This window comes from Eretmochelys imbricata, chromosome 2, assembly GCF_965152235.1.
Source record: "Eretmochelys imbricata isolate rEreImb1 chromosome 2, rEreImb1.hap1, whole genome shotgun sequence".
NCBI classification, from domain to species: Eukaryota; Metazoa; Chordata; order Testudines; family Cheloniidae; genus Eretmochelys; species Eretmochelys imbricata.
The window spans coordinates 155,030,450-155,046,371 of record NC_135573.1 but is presented as its reverse complement, the minus strand read 5'-3'; the positions used below and the strand labels follow the sequence as shown (position 1 = coordinate 155,046,371).

At 43.1% G+C, this 15,922-nt stretch overlaps 1 protein-coding gene across 5 annotated transcripts in view; it reads right to left on the bottom strand.

Annotated features, from left to right (window-relative positions):
• TEX10 (testis expressed 10) overlaps nt 1-15,922 on the bottom strand; it is a 121,400-nt gene that overhangs the window by 1,471 nt on the left and 104,007 nt on the right. For all 5 annotated transcript variants that reach the window (XM_077810863.1, XM_077810861.1, XM_077810862.1 and 2 more), the window contains 2 exons: nt 4,526-4,707; nt 985-1,195 (listed from right to left, as the gene is read on the bottom strand). In XM_077810863.1, the coding sequence (XP_077666989.1) occupies nt 985-1,195; nt 4,526-4,707 (393 nt within the window). The remainder of the gene's footprint in view (nt 1-984; nt 1,196-4,525; nt 4,708-15,922) is intronic.

Sequence of the window (15,922 nt, the reverse complement as noted above, 5' to 3'; positions counted from 1 at the left end):
CACAGCCACCTACTGAAGTCTAAAAAAGCCACATTTGCCCTCCGTCTTTAAAGCTAAAGAACATCCTAGCCCACTCCATCAAAACAAGTAACCTATTTGAGACACCTGCTTTTCAGATCGACAGTCCCAAAACAAGCACAGTAATACTGCGCAGAAATCCTGGCGGCAGCCCACTCAGCAAACAGAAGCAGTAAGTGTTTTGCAGTTACACAATGTTCCCCAGTTAGACAGCCCTTCTTTCAAGATTTGCTAAGCCACAGGCCTCACTGATTCGTGCTGGGTCTCTGCCCTTTCTCCCCCACCCAGGTAGTGAAGTGTGGTTGTACATATTTTAGGAAAGTTTGTTCCAATTTGATGCTGTTCTATAACTCAGTGACAAACGATCAGGTTCCTTATTTTTGACAAATCTCAAATGTTTTACTGTTTTAGTGTAAACTCATGGATTGACCCTCGTTTGTCTCCCTCACTGTAGTCCCTTCTATATCAAGTTGTTGTCTGTAACGAAAATAACCAACCTCAGATGCCTTTTGCCACGCAATAGATTTTGGTGTCCAGTGCCCCTTTACTTGGCCACTGTTCCCCATGGCTACAAGTTTAGAGGTTGGTCTTCCTTGTCAGCGAGAGCTTACGCAGAGAAATCTGCGCAGCAGCAATGGAATGGCTTTCCTGACACTGATTGATAGTGGCATACTGCACGCTTTTGGCAGTCCCAGAGAATGCCGCATGACACAGCAGCCAGTGAGGATCATCACTGAGAAGTAGCACATGTTCACATAGGTGCCCCCCTATTCTGTGGGCTGCCCTGTCAAGGCACACAAAAGGCAGCTATGGACCAAAATTTGGATTCCACAAGCCACGTTCTGGGTGCCTTTTTTGTATGCGATTTGAATGAGTGTTGTATGCAGATTAGGGATGTTGAGGTTTATTCTCACTGCTAGAAGAAGGTATTCTTGAAGTCTTCTGGGAAAAAAAATAGTTTCATACCATAATATCCTTGACAATCTGTTGCACAAGAAGTTCACTTGTCACCATGTGACTCCTGAGCTGTCCATGCTGCATTAGCAAACGCAGCAACTGGCCAATGACAGGCAGTTCTTCCCGACAGGCCCTGCTCACTTGAAGACTCTGCAGCATCAACCTCAACACTCGTGGCACCAGAGCTAGCACTGAAATACACGATCCCCACAACATGTCCCTGGGGAGAGGAAATAACAACCAATGAACAGAGCTGGCAATTTCTCAAGCGCAGAATAGAAGTGTGTTGGAAGCGTGCTCCCAGGCCGTATCCTTATCTGCACAAGTCAAGGTGCCCATAAAGTTAAGACTGATAGATCTGATAGGCTGTTTTCAACTATACACATATGGCAATTCATGGGGATGCAGTGAATCCACATGAGAGAGTATTAGAGAAATACAATATTCCACAAGGGTTACACAGCAAGTACAGGAGAATAGAAATTTACATCCAGTCTGCAATGAAGTGTTTATCAGTCATAAACGAATAACTAGGTCCTACATACAGTTTTTGTAAATTCTATGTAAATTCTAAAACTAAAAACTATATAATATGAGAACAATTGTTCTCTTTATTGTACAGCGGTTAACATCCCATCCACCGCAATCTCTCCATTACTGAGAGGACAGCTATACTGTCCCTGAAATCCAGCCACCCCCAGATAGTGATCAAACCAGCATACAAAAAGGGTGCTATAATAGCCCTCAACTGTGGTGACTACATTAACAAGGCCACTTGTCAACTCTCCGATACCACCTACTACAAAGAACTCAACGAAGACCCCCCCCACACCACAATTCACCCAGGAATTTAAGGATATCATCAAATCCTTCCCCAGACAACTCCAACAGAAACTCTACAACCTCACCCCCCACAAACCCACCCCAAGGACCTTCTGCATGCTTACCAAGATACACAATCAAGGGAACCCAAGCAGACCCACATCTGGCCATGGTTACTAAAGGAATATCAGAACCCATAGAAACCATGCTCAAAACCACTCACCACACAAAGGGCTAGTTTCCTGCAGGACACAACTGACTTCCTTCAGAAACTCTGCAATACTAACAACTTTTCTCAGCACACCACCCTTGCCATGATGGATGTCACCTCCCAATACACCAACACCCTCACAATGAGAGCATCGCTGCCTGCCCCAGATATCTATATGACAACGGACAACCCTCGGATATCCACCCCAAACACACAGTCAACATCATCCGTTTCTTCCTCATCAACATCAAAGTTTCACCCATTACAACTTTACATTCAACAACAAACACTTTGTCCAAACCACAGGAACAGCCATAGGAACTAGGATGGCTCCCCATGTGCCAACCTCTTCTTGGACCACCTTGAGGACGAATTTCTGGACAAATGCATCACAAAACCAGTGATATACCAGAGATACATCAATAATATTTTCATCCTCTTGACTGACAACCTAAACTCCCTCATAGATTTCCACCACACCTTTAACAACCACCACACGTCCATTAAACTCTCTCTAGAACACTCCCACACCAGCCTCAACTTCCTGAACACCACAATCAGCTTCAACAATGGGACCCTCACCACACTCACCACACAAAGGGCTCGTTTCCTGCAGGACACAACTGACTTCCTTCAGAAACTCTGCAATACTAACAACTTTTCTCAGCACACCACCCTTGCCATGATGGATGTCACCTCCCAATACACCAACACCCTCACAATGAGAGCATCGCTGCCTGCCCCAGATATCTATATGACAACGGACAACCCTCGGATATCCACCCCAAACACACAGTCAACATCATCCGTTTCCTCCTCATCAACATCAAAGTTTCACCCATTACAACTTTACATTCAACAACAAACACTTTGTCCAAACCACAGGACAGTATACCTACCTTCACAGATCCAATAACCACCCCAAACGCACCAAGAAATCTGTTATTTACAGCCAGGCAGTCAGAAAGCACAGAGTATGCTCTGAGGAGAAAGTGCAGGATACACACTTTAACACACTCAAAACTACCTTCACCAAACAAGGATACTCCCCAGAGAAGTAGACTGCATCTTGGAACAGGCCACCCAAATACCCCAAGTAAACTTGCTTCAATGTGTGAAGAAAAAACCCTCTGACCACACACCCCTAGTTGTCACCTACCATCCCACACTGGAACCTATTCAGGATATCATTAAACAATTACAATAAACAATATTCAGTGAGGGCCACATCCTGAAAGAAATCTTTCCTGAACCCCCTCTTCTGGCCTTCAAATAACCCCCAACCTCATCATCAGAAGCAAGCTCCTCAAAGACCAGGACACACCAACTCAAAGCGGGACTAGACCCTGCTATAACAACAGATGCAAAATGCACAGACATATCTCCACTGCTATGATTATTAACACCCTCCACAACACACCTTTCAAGATCCATGAGTCCTGCACTTGCCTATTACAGCGTGGCGTTCCCTATCCAGTGCACTAAATGCCCTTATGACAACTATGTGAGTGAAACCAAACAATTGCTACGCTCTTGAATGAACTCACACAGACAAACAATGAAACAAAAACACCATATCAGCCATGGGTGAGCACTCTTCACAAAACAATCACTGCATATCTGACCTCTCAGTCCTCATCCTCAAAGGAAACCTGCATAACATCTTAAAAAGACAAGCCTGGGATTTTAAATTCATAACTCTGATAGACACTAAAAATCATGGACTTAATAAAGACCCTGGATTTATGGCTTATTACAACAATCTGTAACCGGATAACCTTCCTTTTTTGGCCTATGACTAAAGAGGTGTTAACATGCCACTTCACCCTGAATGAGTGTTAATCACTTACGCCAAACAATCTGTTCCACCTTCTATTTAACTGTGACATTCTGAGTACCTTTCCCAAGCCTGAAAAAGAGCTCCGTGTAAGCTCAAAATCTTGTCTCTTTCACCAATAAGAGATATTACGTCATCTATCTTGCCTCTCTAAAAAAAATACATTCCATCTACAGTGGTAAACATACTTGCATGGTTTAAATATATCTAGCCATTTTTTAGTCAAACTGATTTCCAAATTCTATAAAATCATGTCTGAGCAGCTTTGCTAAAGCTCAATATTCTAGTTAGTTAAGAGTATAGACTAATTAAAAGCACTAGTGTCTTAGAACAATGACTTTCTAAATCCAAGAATTTTAAGTGTCACTTTCACTGTTCCTAATGAACCAAAGGCTAAATCCAAAGATTAAGGTATGAATGCCTACCTTTCCAGTGCCAAGACAGAACACTGTTTTCTGACATAACCTACAACAACTATCATAAGCAAAAGGTTTGAAATAACTTTTTATAATTCCAGCTAACCGTACATATGGTGGGATTTTCCTAAATCCAACAATTATTTCAGAATAAGCACGAACAGGGGCCAAAGCACAAAGTGAAAAAAGTCACAAGTATTCAAAACACAGATGTTAAATTAAAGAAAATTTTAAAAATTCTCTGTCATTTACAACAAGCATTACCTCTTCTGCACATGTTCTGCATCCTCTTTGTCTAAAGTTAACAGGAAGTAAAGAAGACTATAACAGCAAGAGGCAAGAAATTTGTGTAGATTTTCACTAAGGATGCAAGCTTGATCCAGGAGCTTACTCATGGCACACAAAATAGATCCAGCTGTGCTATCAGGTATTACAGCCAGTCCAACCTAGGAGACAAAACAAGTTCATTATCTCTGACACAAACAGTCTTTTATTGGCATACAAATACCGCTAGCATAGAATGTTTCTCTTCTAGAATATCACAAAAAAATCACTTACCCTCCTATTCAAATTAATACATTCAACAATTTTTAAAAATTGCCCTCATTTTCCCTCGGGAAGTGACTCCCATGTTAAACTGAAGGTAAACTATTAACGTAAATCTAAATATCCAGTAATAATTAAACAAAATATGCCATATAGCAATGCCGTGTTTGTTACATTTAGTTAAACATTTATTCCAGCTCAAGATAAGGATTTAAAGCAAAGATGATCAGAAAAACAAAAGCAATAGCCCACTGGTGTTGCTTTTTTTGGCTGGGGGTGGAAGAGTTCTCCGTGTTTCACAACAAGCTCTATTTTTCTCCCACTTGAAATTTCCCAGTCCAAAGTCCTGCATCACAGCCACCACTTCTCCCATCAGATACTAGACAGGACTCACTTGGACCCATCAGCACTGCTGCCTAATGCAGACAGGTCACTCTTGAGCACAGAGCCTATGCCACACACACAAACTTTTTTTGCAGTGTTCCCAGCCTACAAAGTGAAATAACAGGATCCAACATCAAACTGAAGAGCACTAATCTGGGGTACGAGTCTGGATCCATAATGCTTTGACAAATTTTCATTTGAGGTCACCAGTAAAGAGTAGACACAAATTTCCTTCACTACACATCTCTGTGTAGCCAAATGGGAACTTAATGTTCATTTATCAGTAATTACAGTAGTGTTTATAAAATTTTCCAATGTCCTATGACCACTCGCAACATGAACGGATAGTAAGCCGGTAGCCCAAACAACTGGGAAGGAAAATCACACATACAGCACCCATCTCAAACATAACTAAAAAGGAAACAAAGCTTTGAGACTTGCTCCAAAGGATGTCAAGGCATACGCAAGAAGAGCAGTCTAGACAGAACAGGCTGTGTGCCTTCCCTCCTTTCCAGATTATATCATGGGACAGAGAACAGCTCTCCCACCACTTGAAACTGGAATGAAGGGTCACAGGGATAGGGTGACACCCTTTGGTTGGTCTTTTTAAAAAAGGAAGGGATCTAGTGGATAAGCAATGGGACTACTCACCTGCTTAAAGTTAAGCATGTACTTAAGTGCTTTACTACATTGGCACCATGAGTAAAATTAAAACTGATGAAGAATATTGCACAGTGAGCCCACAGTTTCCTGAACCAATCATTCCCACACTGTAATACTAAGAGTATATCATCCTGAACATAAGCAAGGATTGGCATAGGCAGAGCAGATAAACAGAAGGCTGAAAACCACAATTTTCCAATCTTTTCTTTTCCATAGACGTGGACAATTAAAAAGATATTTGAGTTCTGAAATGCCATTCTGGTGCTAGAATCTTTGTTCTACTGTATTTGGCCATTTAAAAAATGTTTGATAAGATTCACACACTGGTCATCAATACTAATGAAGCATTGTTTATCTGAATATAAAACCAGTTTTAGACTAGTCAAGCTTGCAACAAACAGTTCTAGTTTTCAAGCAACCAGCTGGCGACTCACTTATGAGGTGGCATGTTTGTATTTCCAGTTTTGAAAACAGGTACAAATTTTTAGTCCATCTAGCTTTGTTAATAATTTTACTATGGAAATACAGAATATGATTTGTGGGTGTGATTGGTCAGTAGGCGGGTGAAAAGAAGTGTAAAAAAATTTCAAATTTCTAGTAGGAATACTTCATTTACAATAAAGGAGGACAAACGTTCTTGTTGGAACATTACAGGGTTAATTCTTTCCGAGCAAACACTACTCATGAAGTGATGGGCTTGATGCAGAAATAGGGTGATAATCTATGGTTTGTGTTATTCGGGGGGTCATAATGGACCCTCTGGTCTTAGAATCTATGAATAACTGTCTTCTATACACATTGTGAGTCAGGATGTTAAATTGTCTATCAGATGTATTGAACACAGATATTCAGGTGTATACAGTAAAATATTCTTGAAACCTCCTAAGTGCCAAAGACTCAGTCAAGAAATTATCTGATCACTTCCCAGATATAGAGATGCATGATTGGCTAAAACTGATATTTACCTTCTGATTTGAAGGAGAATATTTATTTCAGCATAAAGCATTTTGTACAGAAAGAATCCGTTCTTCAAGCATTATCTGTGTGGATCCCCACTCCTGGTAAATGCCTCAATGCGCCTGAAATTGACATTTTCTGCTTTGCAGTGTCTGCATCCAGGCTCCCTAACTCCTTATGCCCCTAAACAAGGGTATAAAAAAGGGACAGGATACCTAGCAGTCATTTCTGCTTGCTGTCTGCTGTAGTTAAAAGGAAACACACCCCACTCGGTTGCTCTTCCATTGGCATTTTGTAAAGGACAATAACTTTTCTAAATAAATGCCATCTTTTTTGATCATGAACGCTCCAGGTGTCTTTGTTCTCATTCTCATGATGATTTCAGTAGTTAAACCTATTTAGCAGATTTCCTCTCCTGGCACTTGAGACACTCTAATACTGAAGTCAGCTAGATTAAAATCACCCAGAAGCCCTAGTAATGTATCTGGACCGTATCTTCTTTCTTTTGGCATAGTGACTACTATTTTTACGCTAATCATTGGCTTTGTTAACACTACTCATGACGTTTAACTTGATGCTCCGTTGTATTGCAGGAGTTGATCCTTTGTTAGTATCTTCACAGAGAAAACCAGTTAAGGGTACTTTGGGGCATATGCAGTAGATGGGATGATTATTCAACTCCCCTTTTAAATCTACTTTCAGAGTCAGTGATCTGAGAACTGAATATAAAATAAAGTTTGTTGTTTGCCAAAACCAAAACATCTTTTATGTCTCTTTCCTGCTGAGCCGTGTAAACAAACCACTCCATCTCTCTGCGTTTTATCAAAATCATCTTATTTTATAGACAGGATTTGTGAATTAATGCCACTTTTGTTTTAGCTTGTTTTAATGCATTTAATTCTTTGCTCAGAAAGCACAGGTCTCAACTGAGAGGTGTGCCCCTCGTCAAACTTTCTAAGGGAGGAGCGGCGAGTCTTCTAATAATGGCATTGCAACATGGAGTCTCAATGCCACTCAAATATGGCGCAGGTGCCCCTCTGTTATGCCAGATGGAGGGGCGGTCAGGCCAAATTTGAGTGGTGTGGTAACTCTGTGCAACAGATCGCAACACCACTCACTCAAAGGGGTGACTGAGCCAAATTGGAAGTAGGGAGAGACTGAGTAACCATCTGATGGTAGATGACACGTGCTAATCGCCATCAGGTCAACCCACAGTGAGCTACGGGAAGGGCCTGCCATTTTAAGAGTAAGAAGATAGCAGATATTCCCGCTATTTTGGACTGTCTCTGAAGATACACGGTTTTACTGGGCCCAGGCAGAGAAATTTTTCCATTCGGCTAGGTAACATTTTCTGGTGAAGAATGTTTTGCACAGCTTCACGGCAGGAACATTATCGGTTCAACATCCATCTATATACCAAGCTGTGAGATAAAGAGCATCAGAGTTGGGATTCCTAACCCTACCATTTTTCTGGATCAAAAGATCCGGAAAGGTCCAAATGCTGATGGGCAGAAGGGACGACATTTGTAGGAGGCTTGGTAATCAGAACTGTCTGGGCCATCTGGGAGCAATGTGCCTTGTATAGTCAAATCTTCTGCAGACCCTGACATAGTAGTGGGCTGACAGGGAAGGCATAACTGAAGTGATCAGTCCAAGGTAGGAAATGAGCATCGCCCCGGAGTACTGACCTTGAGTTCCCTTGGAGCTATATATGTTGCACTTCCCATTTGCTTACGAGGCAAATAGGTCCTAAGTGGGGGTTCCCCAAAGAGTGACGATGCTGTTTACTACTGAATCATGTAATTGCCACTCATGTTGATGGTGAAATGTCCGCTGAGGCTGCCTGCCAGTGAATTCTGGGTACCTGGGAAGTACACTGCCAATAGGGTGATGTGGCTCTGTATACACCACTTCCATGCAGAGGGGGACAGAGCATGCACCTTCCTGCTAGTTTATATAGAAATGGGCAGTTATGTTTTCCAACATTATCAGGATGGGACGGGATAGTATGAATAGCAGGAATGTTTTGCAACCTTCTCGTACAGCTCTCAGTTCCAGAAGATATGCATTTGAGCTTCCCAAGGTGTCAGAGTGCCTTGCTCTGTGTGATTGTCCATGTGGGCTCCCCAGCCCATCATAGAGGCATCTGTAATTATTGTCTTGTTGAGTGTGGGGGCTAGAAACGGAACTCCCATGAACACATGTCCAGGGTCACTCCACCATACCAGAGCGGAAGGAATTATCACTATAGTATTCATGCTGTGCTTGCTTCGTCTATACACTGTTTGGAGCCAAGTCTCTAGGCAATGGAGGAGTCGTCTAGCATACAGCATTGCATAAATACATGACGCTATACAGCCCAGGGGAGTTAGGCATATCTGAACTGATGTTCAAGGGCTATGTATAACTAGATCTATCAGAGCACCCCTGGCATGAAATCTGTCCATGGGGACATAGGCCTTCACCCTGATTAAATTCAATGTTGCTCCTATAAATTCTATGGTCTGCATTGGAGTCAGTGTAGACTTCCCCACATTTGCGCAAATTACCAGAGACGCTAGAAGGTGGAGCAGTGACGAGGTTGTCGTAAGTCTTCCAGGCAAGACCTGCCAGTCAGAAGCTGGTTGTCCAAGTACAGGAAGGTGGAGGAGCCGCCTCATCTGAGCTGAGCTACAACTACTGAGAACACTTTTGTGACGACTCTGGGAGCTGCAGCTAAACCCAAGGGGAGCACGCTGTATTGGTATTGGTGGGGGCCCACCACAAACCTGAGGAATCATCTGCGGGAGGGATGAATTTCTACAAGAAAATATGCACCTTTCATATCAAAAGCCACGAACCCTGTGCCTTTTTTGACAGATGGTATTATCAATGCCAATGTAACCATGCAGAATTTCAGTTGGCAAATAAAAGCACTGAGTTGACACAGGTCAAAAATTGGTCTCCAGCCTCCTTTCTTCTTGGGAAATATTTCAACTAGAACCCCAGTATTGAGGGGGTACCTGCTATATTGCTCCCTGTTGGAGAAGAGACTATACCTCCTGAAGGAGGAGTCTTTCATGAGAGTGGTCCTTGAAAAGGGACAGGGAAATGAGTTCTGGAGGAGGTGGGTAGAGAATCTTGATAGTATAGCCAGAACGGATGATATACAGCACCCATGTGTCTATTATTGTTGCCCAATTGTGGGGAAATTTTGCTAGGAGTCCCCCCAAATGGATCTCGGAATTAGGTAGAGATGCCATTGATACTGGTTTGCAACTCTCTAAAAGTTGTCAAAAATATCTCTTAGCTGGAATGTGAGGTTGAGTAGCCATGGTTGAAGTGGAAGTCACAGGGTATCTTGGCCTCTACATTTTCTGTCATTTGCAGGGTGGCTCATAGGAGCACCGGTGATAGAAGGATTGAGTTAAGGGCCTTGGTTTGTAGGGTTGTTAAAAGTATTTTTTCTTTGGGGCAAGTGCATATATGCCCAGGAAACAGAGTTGCCCTTGAGTCTTTCAACACGTGCAAACACTTGTCAATCTTCTCATTTAAAAGATGAGTCTCACAGAAAGGTAATACAGTGTTTTGAACATCCCTGGGGAAACCCCGAAGAGTGCAGCCATTATTCCTGTCACATCACAGTGGTGGCTGTCGTTGCTCTTGATGCCGTATCAGCTGCATTGACGTAGCTTATAAAGAGGTTCTGGCCAGCGGTTTGCCCCCACCAATAAGAGTTTGAAACTAAACCCTGTCCTCCCGGGGCAACTTGTCCCTAAAGTCTAGAAATTTAGAGTAATTCAGGAAATTATATTTGGTGAGAAAGGCTTGATAGTTTGAGATTTTAAACTGCAGGCTGATAGATGTAATCATCTTCCTTCCCAGAAGGCTGAGACGCTTGGCCTCCTTATCTGCAGCGATGGCCCTTAGGTGTTGTCTGGATCTTTGCATGGCCACCTGGACCACTGAGGAGTTTGCAGCAGGATGGATAACAAGAACTCCCCTCCTTTAGCGAGGACAAAGTATAACTTCTCTGACCACTTGAAGGGGGGCACAGGTAGCTAGTGTGTGACACACAACCCTTGTCAGTTCTAATGACTTTATTTACTGGGTGGGCAAACCTGATTGGAGCCCGCAGGTTGCAGAATATCCAGGAGCTTATGCTGGAGGTCCTGGATCTCTTCTAGGGAGATCTGGAGTTCTTCCGCCTCTCCATAACAGCTCCTGAAACTGTCTATAATCATCTGGGGGAGGTGGAGAGGCTGGAGTGACTGCTTCATTGGCTGACTACCATGACAGAGCCCAGTGGAACTGGCAGATCCAGCTCATCTTCTCCTTTTTCTAGGGGCTCAATGGTTTCAGACTGACATCTTGGAAGAGAATGGTGATAAGATTACCTGTTGGAATGGACAGAGTCCAGGGAACATGTGTAAGGGACCCAAATAAGGACAGTATGAGGAATCAAAAGGCGGATTGTGGTGGCATTGGGTACACACTGGTCCCGAGGAGAAAGTTCCTTCCTGGGTGGCCAAACCTGGTTCCAGGAGATTCTCAATCCCGTTTCTGGTCTGAATTCCTTAGGTGGCGGAGAAGCAGTTCCACTGATACATCTGACTTTCCCAAAGATGAAAAGTCTGGATCCAGCTGCATTGTAGTGCTGTTGGCATCACTGAGAGGAGACTGTGGATAGTGGATGGGACGGGGATAGGTTTCTTCCAGAATCCTAGATTCCTGTAGGCATTTTTATCTTCCTGGTGAGGACTGGTCCCAGTATCAAGAAAGATTGTGGGTCTGGGAAGATGAAGTTACTGTCTGAACTGGTATAAGTCACCGGCACATTCAGAAGTTGCGTCTTGTCAGTCCATACCACCAGAGTAGGTGTAGACAGCAATTCTTTATGGGGCCGTAACAGTGCCGTCAGCGAATGAGTCTCTGACCACACGGTTGATGATGATACTGGCAGTTCCTGGTCCTTAGAGTCCCAGTGTTTCATTTTAGGTGGCACTGCAGTCAGTGTCAAAGTCAATGCAGAGCCTGGTACCAAAGGCGTCTTGCTCCTATACGTCTTTTGAACATGACCATGTGGCTTAGGAGGACCTAACTCCTTATGGCTTGGACATGAAGGCTCACCCAACTTTGACAGGGAGGGATCTCTCCTCTTAGTGAATCTAGAAGAAGATCTGGGTTTATGTTTAAGAGAGTGCCCTTTACTCTCATGAGGGGGACCAGTCAAAAGGATCCTTTCCTAGTACTAGGGGCTCCTTGCCAACTCTGCCTGATGTACAGGGGGATCTCCCTGGCCTGGGTCTGACTCGGGTACGCTGCTGGGAAAAGAGCACCAGATACTACACTTGGCAGAGATATGAGCTTCTCTGAAGCAGCAGAGGCAACGGAATGGTTCTTGGTGACCAAAAAGGAGCAGGGCAGTAGGTGCAGTTTTTGAAGGCCAGTATACTGGGCATAATCTAAATCCCACACCAGGAGAACTAGGAGTTTTCCCCAGGGTGGGGATTTTAACACTAACTAGAGAATTAGCAAATCACAAACAACAAAAAATAAATAATAATATATATAACTTTGAATATTTACAGAAAGAATAGAAAGTGTCAGCTCCAGACACTGGAGGATTCCGATCCAGGCCATGCTGTGGTAAGAAGGAACTGGAGAGGTGGTTGGTCCAGTCCACCCTTTTACCCTTGGAGTGGAGCACAAGGAGAGTAGAGGCGTGGACCCATGGACACTACTTGAAAGAATTCACTGGTCTCAAAGAGCATGAAGCGCACGTTTACCCACAGTGGAATACACATAGGAACCAACACTCAAAGAAGAACAAATCATTGATCACAATATTTAGCAGAGGCACCTAGAGCAAAATGCATAGGTTCTGGTCACTCCAGTACAGAATCTCAAAACAGTGGAGAAGATTCAGTAAAGAGCAGGGAAACTGATCAAGTAAACATTCAAGTAAAACAGAGCATTGAAGAATGTACTCCATGGAACACTTCCACACTGGCAAACTCCTGCATTCAAATGCTTAAACGATATTTCCCTGACAGCAGAATCCTCCTGTATTTGAGCTGTGCTTCAAATTTCTCTGATACAGTCTAGGTATGTGTCCTGTTATGGAGGAATATTTCAGCCACAAGAAACGGTTACCAACCTTTTCCTGTAGCTCTTGTTTTTCCAAGATGTGTAGCACATGTCCATTTCACTACAGATGTGTGCATGCCTCACACAGTTGGAGATTTTTCCCTCAGCAGTACCTGTCGGGGCGGCACAAGTGACCTCTGTTGCCTCACACCACTACACAGAGCCATAATGGGTGGAGCTATCCATGACGCTTGTTATTTCTTTCTACCATATAGATGCCAATAGAGGGGAAGTAGGAAAGGTCATGGAATGGACATGTGCAACACATTTTGAAGAGTAACAGTTATAAAAAGGTTAGTAATCATTTTTAATTTGAGTGATTTCACATGTCCATTCAGCTGTAGGTGACTCTCAAGCAGTTTGAACAGGAAGTGGGCTTGGAGTCTACTTGAACAGGGACTGCAGGACCACCCATCCAAATCTGGCATTGTCTTTAGATTGATGAGATATGGCACAGTGAGGGACAAACATAGGGACTGATCATCAGATTGCTGCCTTACAAATGTCCTAGATGGGCATGTGAGCCAGAAAGACAGAGGAAGTAGCCTAAGACTTAATCGAATGGGCCAACACTCTAACCAGGGGTGTGATATCCCCTGTGATAGCCAGCTGGTAGCTATGGCGGTCTACACTATTGTGGTCAAAATTATGATAAATCTTGTACAAATTATGCCTTGTGAGGTATCACTAGAAAAATCATAATCTTCTGAATATTATCGTTCTGTTAAAATATGTGTATCAACATTGTATATGGAAATATGAGATTTCGCTATATGTTTGTTACTGGAACATATTGTAATTCTGGGGAACGCCCACAGTCTAGCTCTTCAGAGACAACAAAGGGGTGGCCAACACCCAGCTATGTGCTAAGAGACCAGTGACTGTTTAACTGGCCATTCACCAGCAGGAGAGTTGTAATCAAGAAATTTACTATTCACCTGAAGGACAGTCGGCAGCTCACATATGCCATGGAACTGCCTGACCCCAGGACAGAGCAAGGACTTTTCCAGTAAAAAGGATCAGGATATAAAAAGGGGGAAGAAAGGCCCCAGACCAGCTCTCTCCTCCCCCATCTTTACTGAAATAAGATTGGCTGAAAGACTTTGAACTGGGGAGATTGGTCCCAGGATGGGAAGGGAATCCAGCCAGTGTACTAAGAACTGTAAACTGCCTGCAACATCAAGACGGGTGAGAAGAGCTGTTTCCTTCAAATCTTCGCTTGATAAAGTTTAGGAAACAGCTTGCGATTTTATCTTTTACTTCTTTTGTAACCAAATCTGATTTATACACTTTTATCACTTATAATCACTTAAAATCTTTCTTTAGTTAATAAACTTGTTTTATTTTTTTATCTAAATCAGTGTGTTTTGATTAAAGTGTTTGGAGAATCTCTGCTCAGATATGCAGAAGGGCTGGTGCATATTCATTTTCTTTGATAAAATGACAGATTTATGAGCCTGCACTGCCCAAAAGGGTCTTGAGCAGTGTAAGATGCATATTTCTGGGGTGCAAAGCTGGGACTGAGGAATATGTGGATGTTGCCCTATATCTGTTCATGAGTGGCTGTGAAAGCATTCGTATAATTTTGAGAGTATCTTAACATGCTGATGGTTGTGTGAGATCAAAGCCTGGGGAGGCTGCTTTTACTAGCAAATCAGTGTAAGAGACGCCCTGGTTTGGAGAATTAAGGGGACACCACTGTTCAAAAGTCCAGCTTGTATCCTGGGGATGTCACAGTTGCACAGATAAATAAAGGTGGAAATCTAAGAAGACATCCTTTCGGTAGAATCTGGGTGGCTCTGTATTCTGTCTGAAACTGCAATGAACAGTTGCAACAAAGACCTAAATGGCTAAATCCAATCTAGGCAAAAAGCCAAAGCTCTTTTAACATCTGGAGTATGAAGCTTTTTCTCACTTTTATTGCAATGAGATTTTGGAAAGAAAGCCAGTAAATTAATCGCTTGGTTAATGTGAAAACTGGAAACTACTTTAGTCAGGAACTTCAGGTGAGGTCGAACGAAAACTGTCTCTGAAGATGACCATAAAAGGAGGTTCTGATACTAAGGCTCACAATTCCCATACTCTCCTGGCCGAGGTAACAGCGACCAAAAAAGCCATCTTCATAGAAAGGTGTAACAGAGAAATGGCTGCTAGCAGCTCAAAGGTGGAGACCCCATCAATTTTTCTAGAACTAAATTTAGCTTCCATGGAGGGACTGTGCTGCATATATGTGGATATAATCTGTCTAACCCCTTCAGAAACCTGTTGGGCATAGGATTGGGAAAAAGCGAGTGGTTATCCATGGGAGAGTGGAAGCTGAGACAGCAGCTAGGTGGACTCTGATGGACCTAACAGCTGACCCTTGTTGTTTCAGATACAAGAGATAGTCCAATATATATCCTGAATAAAAGACCGAGCCAGGGAAACATCCTTCTGTCTGGACCAAATGGAGAATCTTTTTCACTTAGCAAATAAGTAGTCCTAGTCAAAGACTTCTAATTTCGAAGAACTGTCTGAACTCCCTTAGAACACCTTCCTTCCAAGGGTGTCAGCCATGAAGCATCCAGGCTGTCAGGTGGGATGAAGGAGTCAGCCACTGTCCTGGGAGATCACATCCGCATCCCACAGGAGTGACAGTGGAGGTCTGACCGACATGGGTAGTAAAGTCAAAAACTGTGGGCCACTCAGGAACATAAATGATGCCATTTTGTGTTTGCTCTTATTGCAAATAGGTCCACTTAGGGAGTCCCCCACAGCTGGAAAATGGACCTGGGTCACATCTGGACAAAGACCACACATGGTGTCTTGTGAATGACCTACTTAGATGATCTGCCAGAGCATTTTGAATCCCTGGTAAATAAGCAGCTTTCAGGTTGATGAAACTGGTGATGCAGAAATTCCGAAGCAGGATTATCTCTTGGCGTAACTTTGTCAAATGCCTTCCCCCCCACCCCCCGCGCACACTCATTTTGTTTACACAAA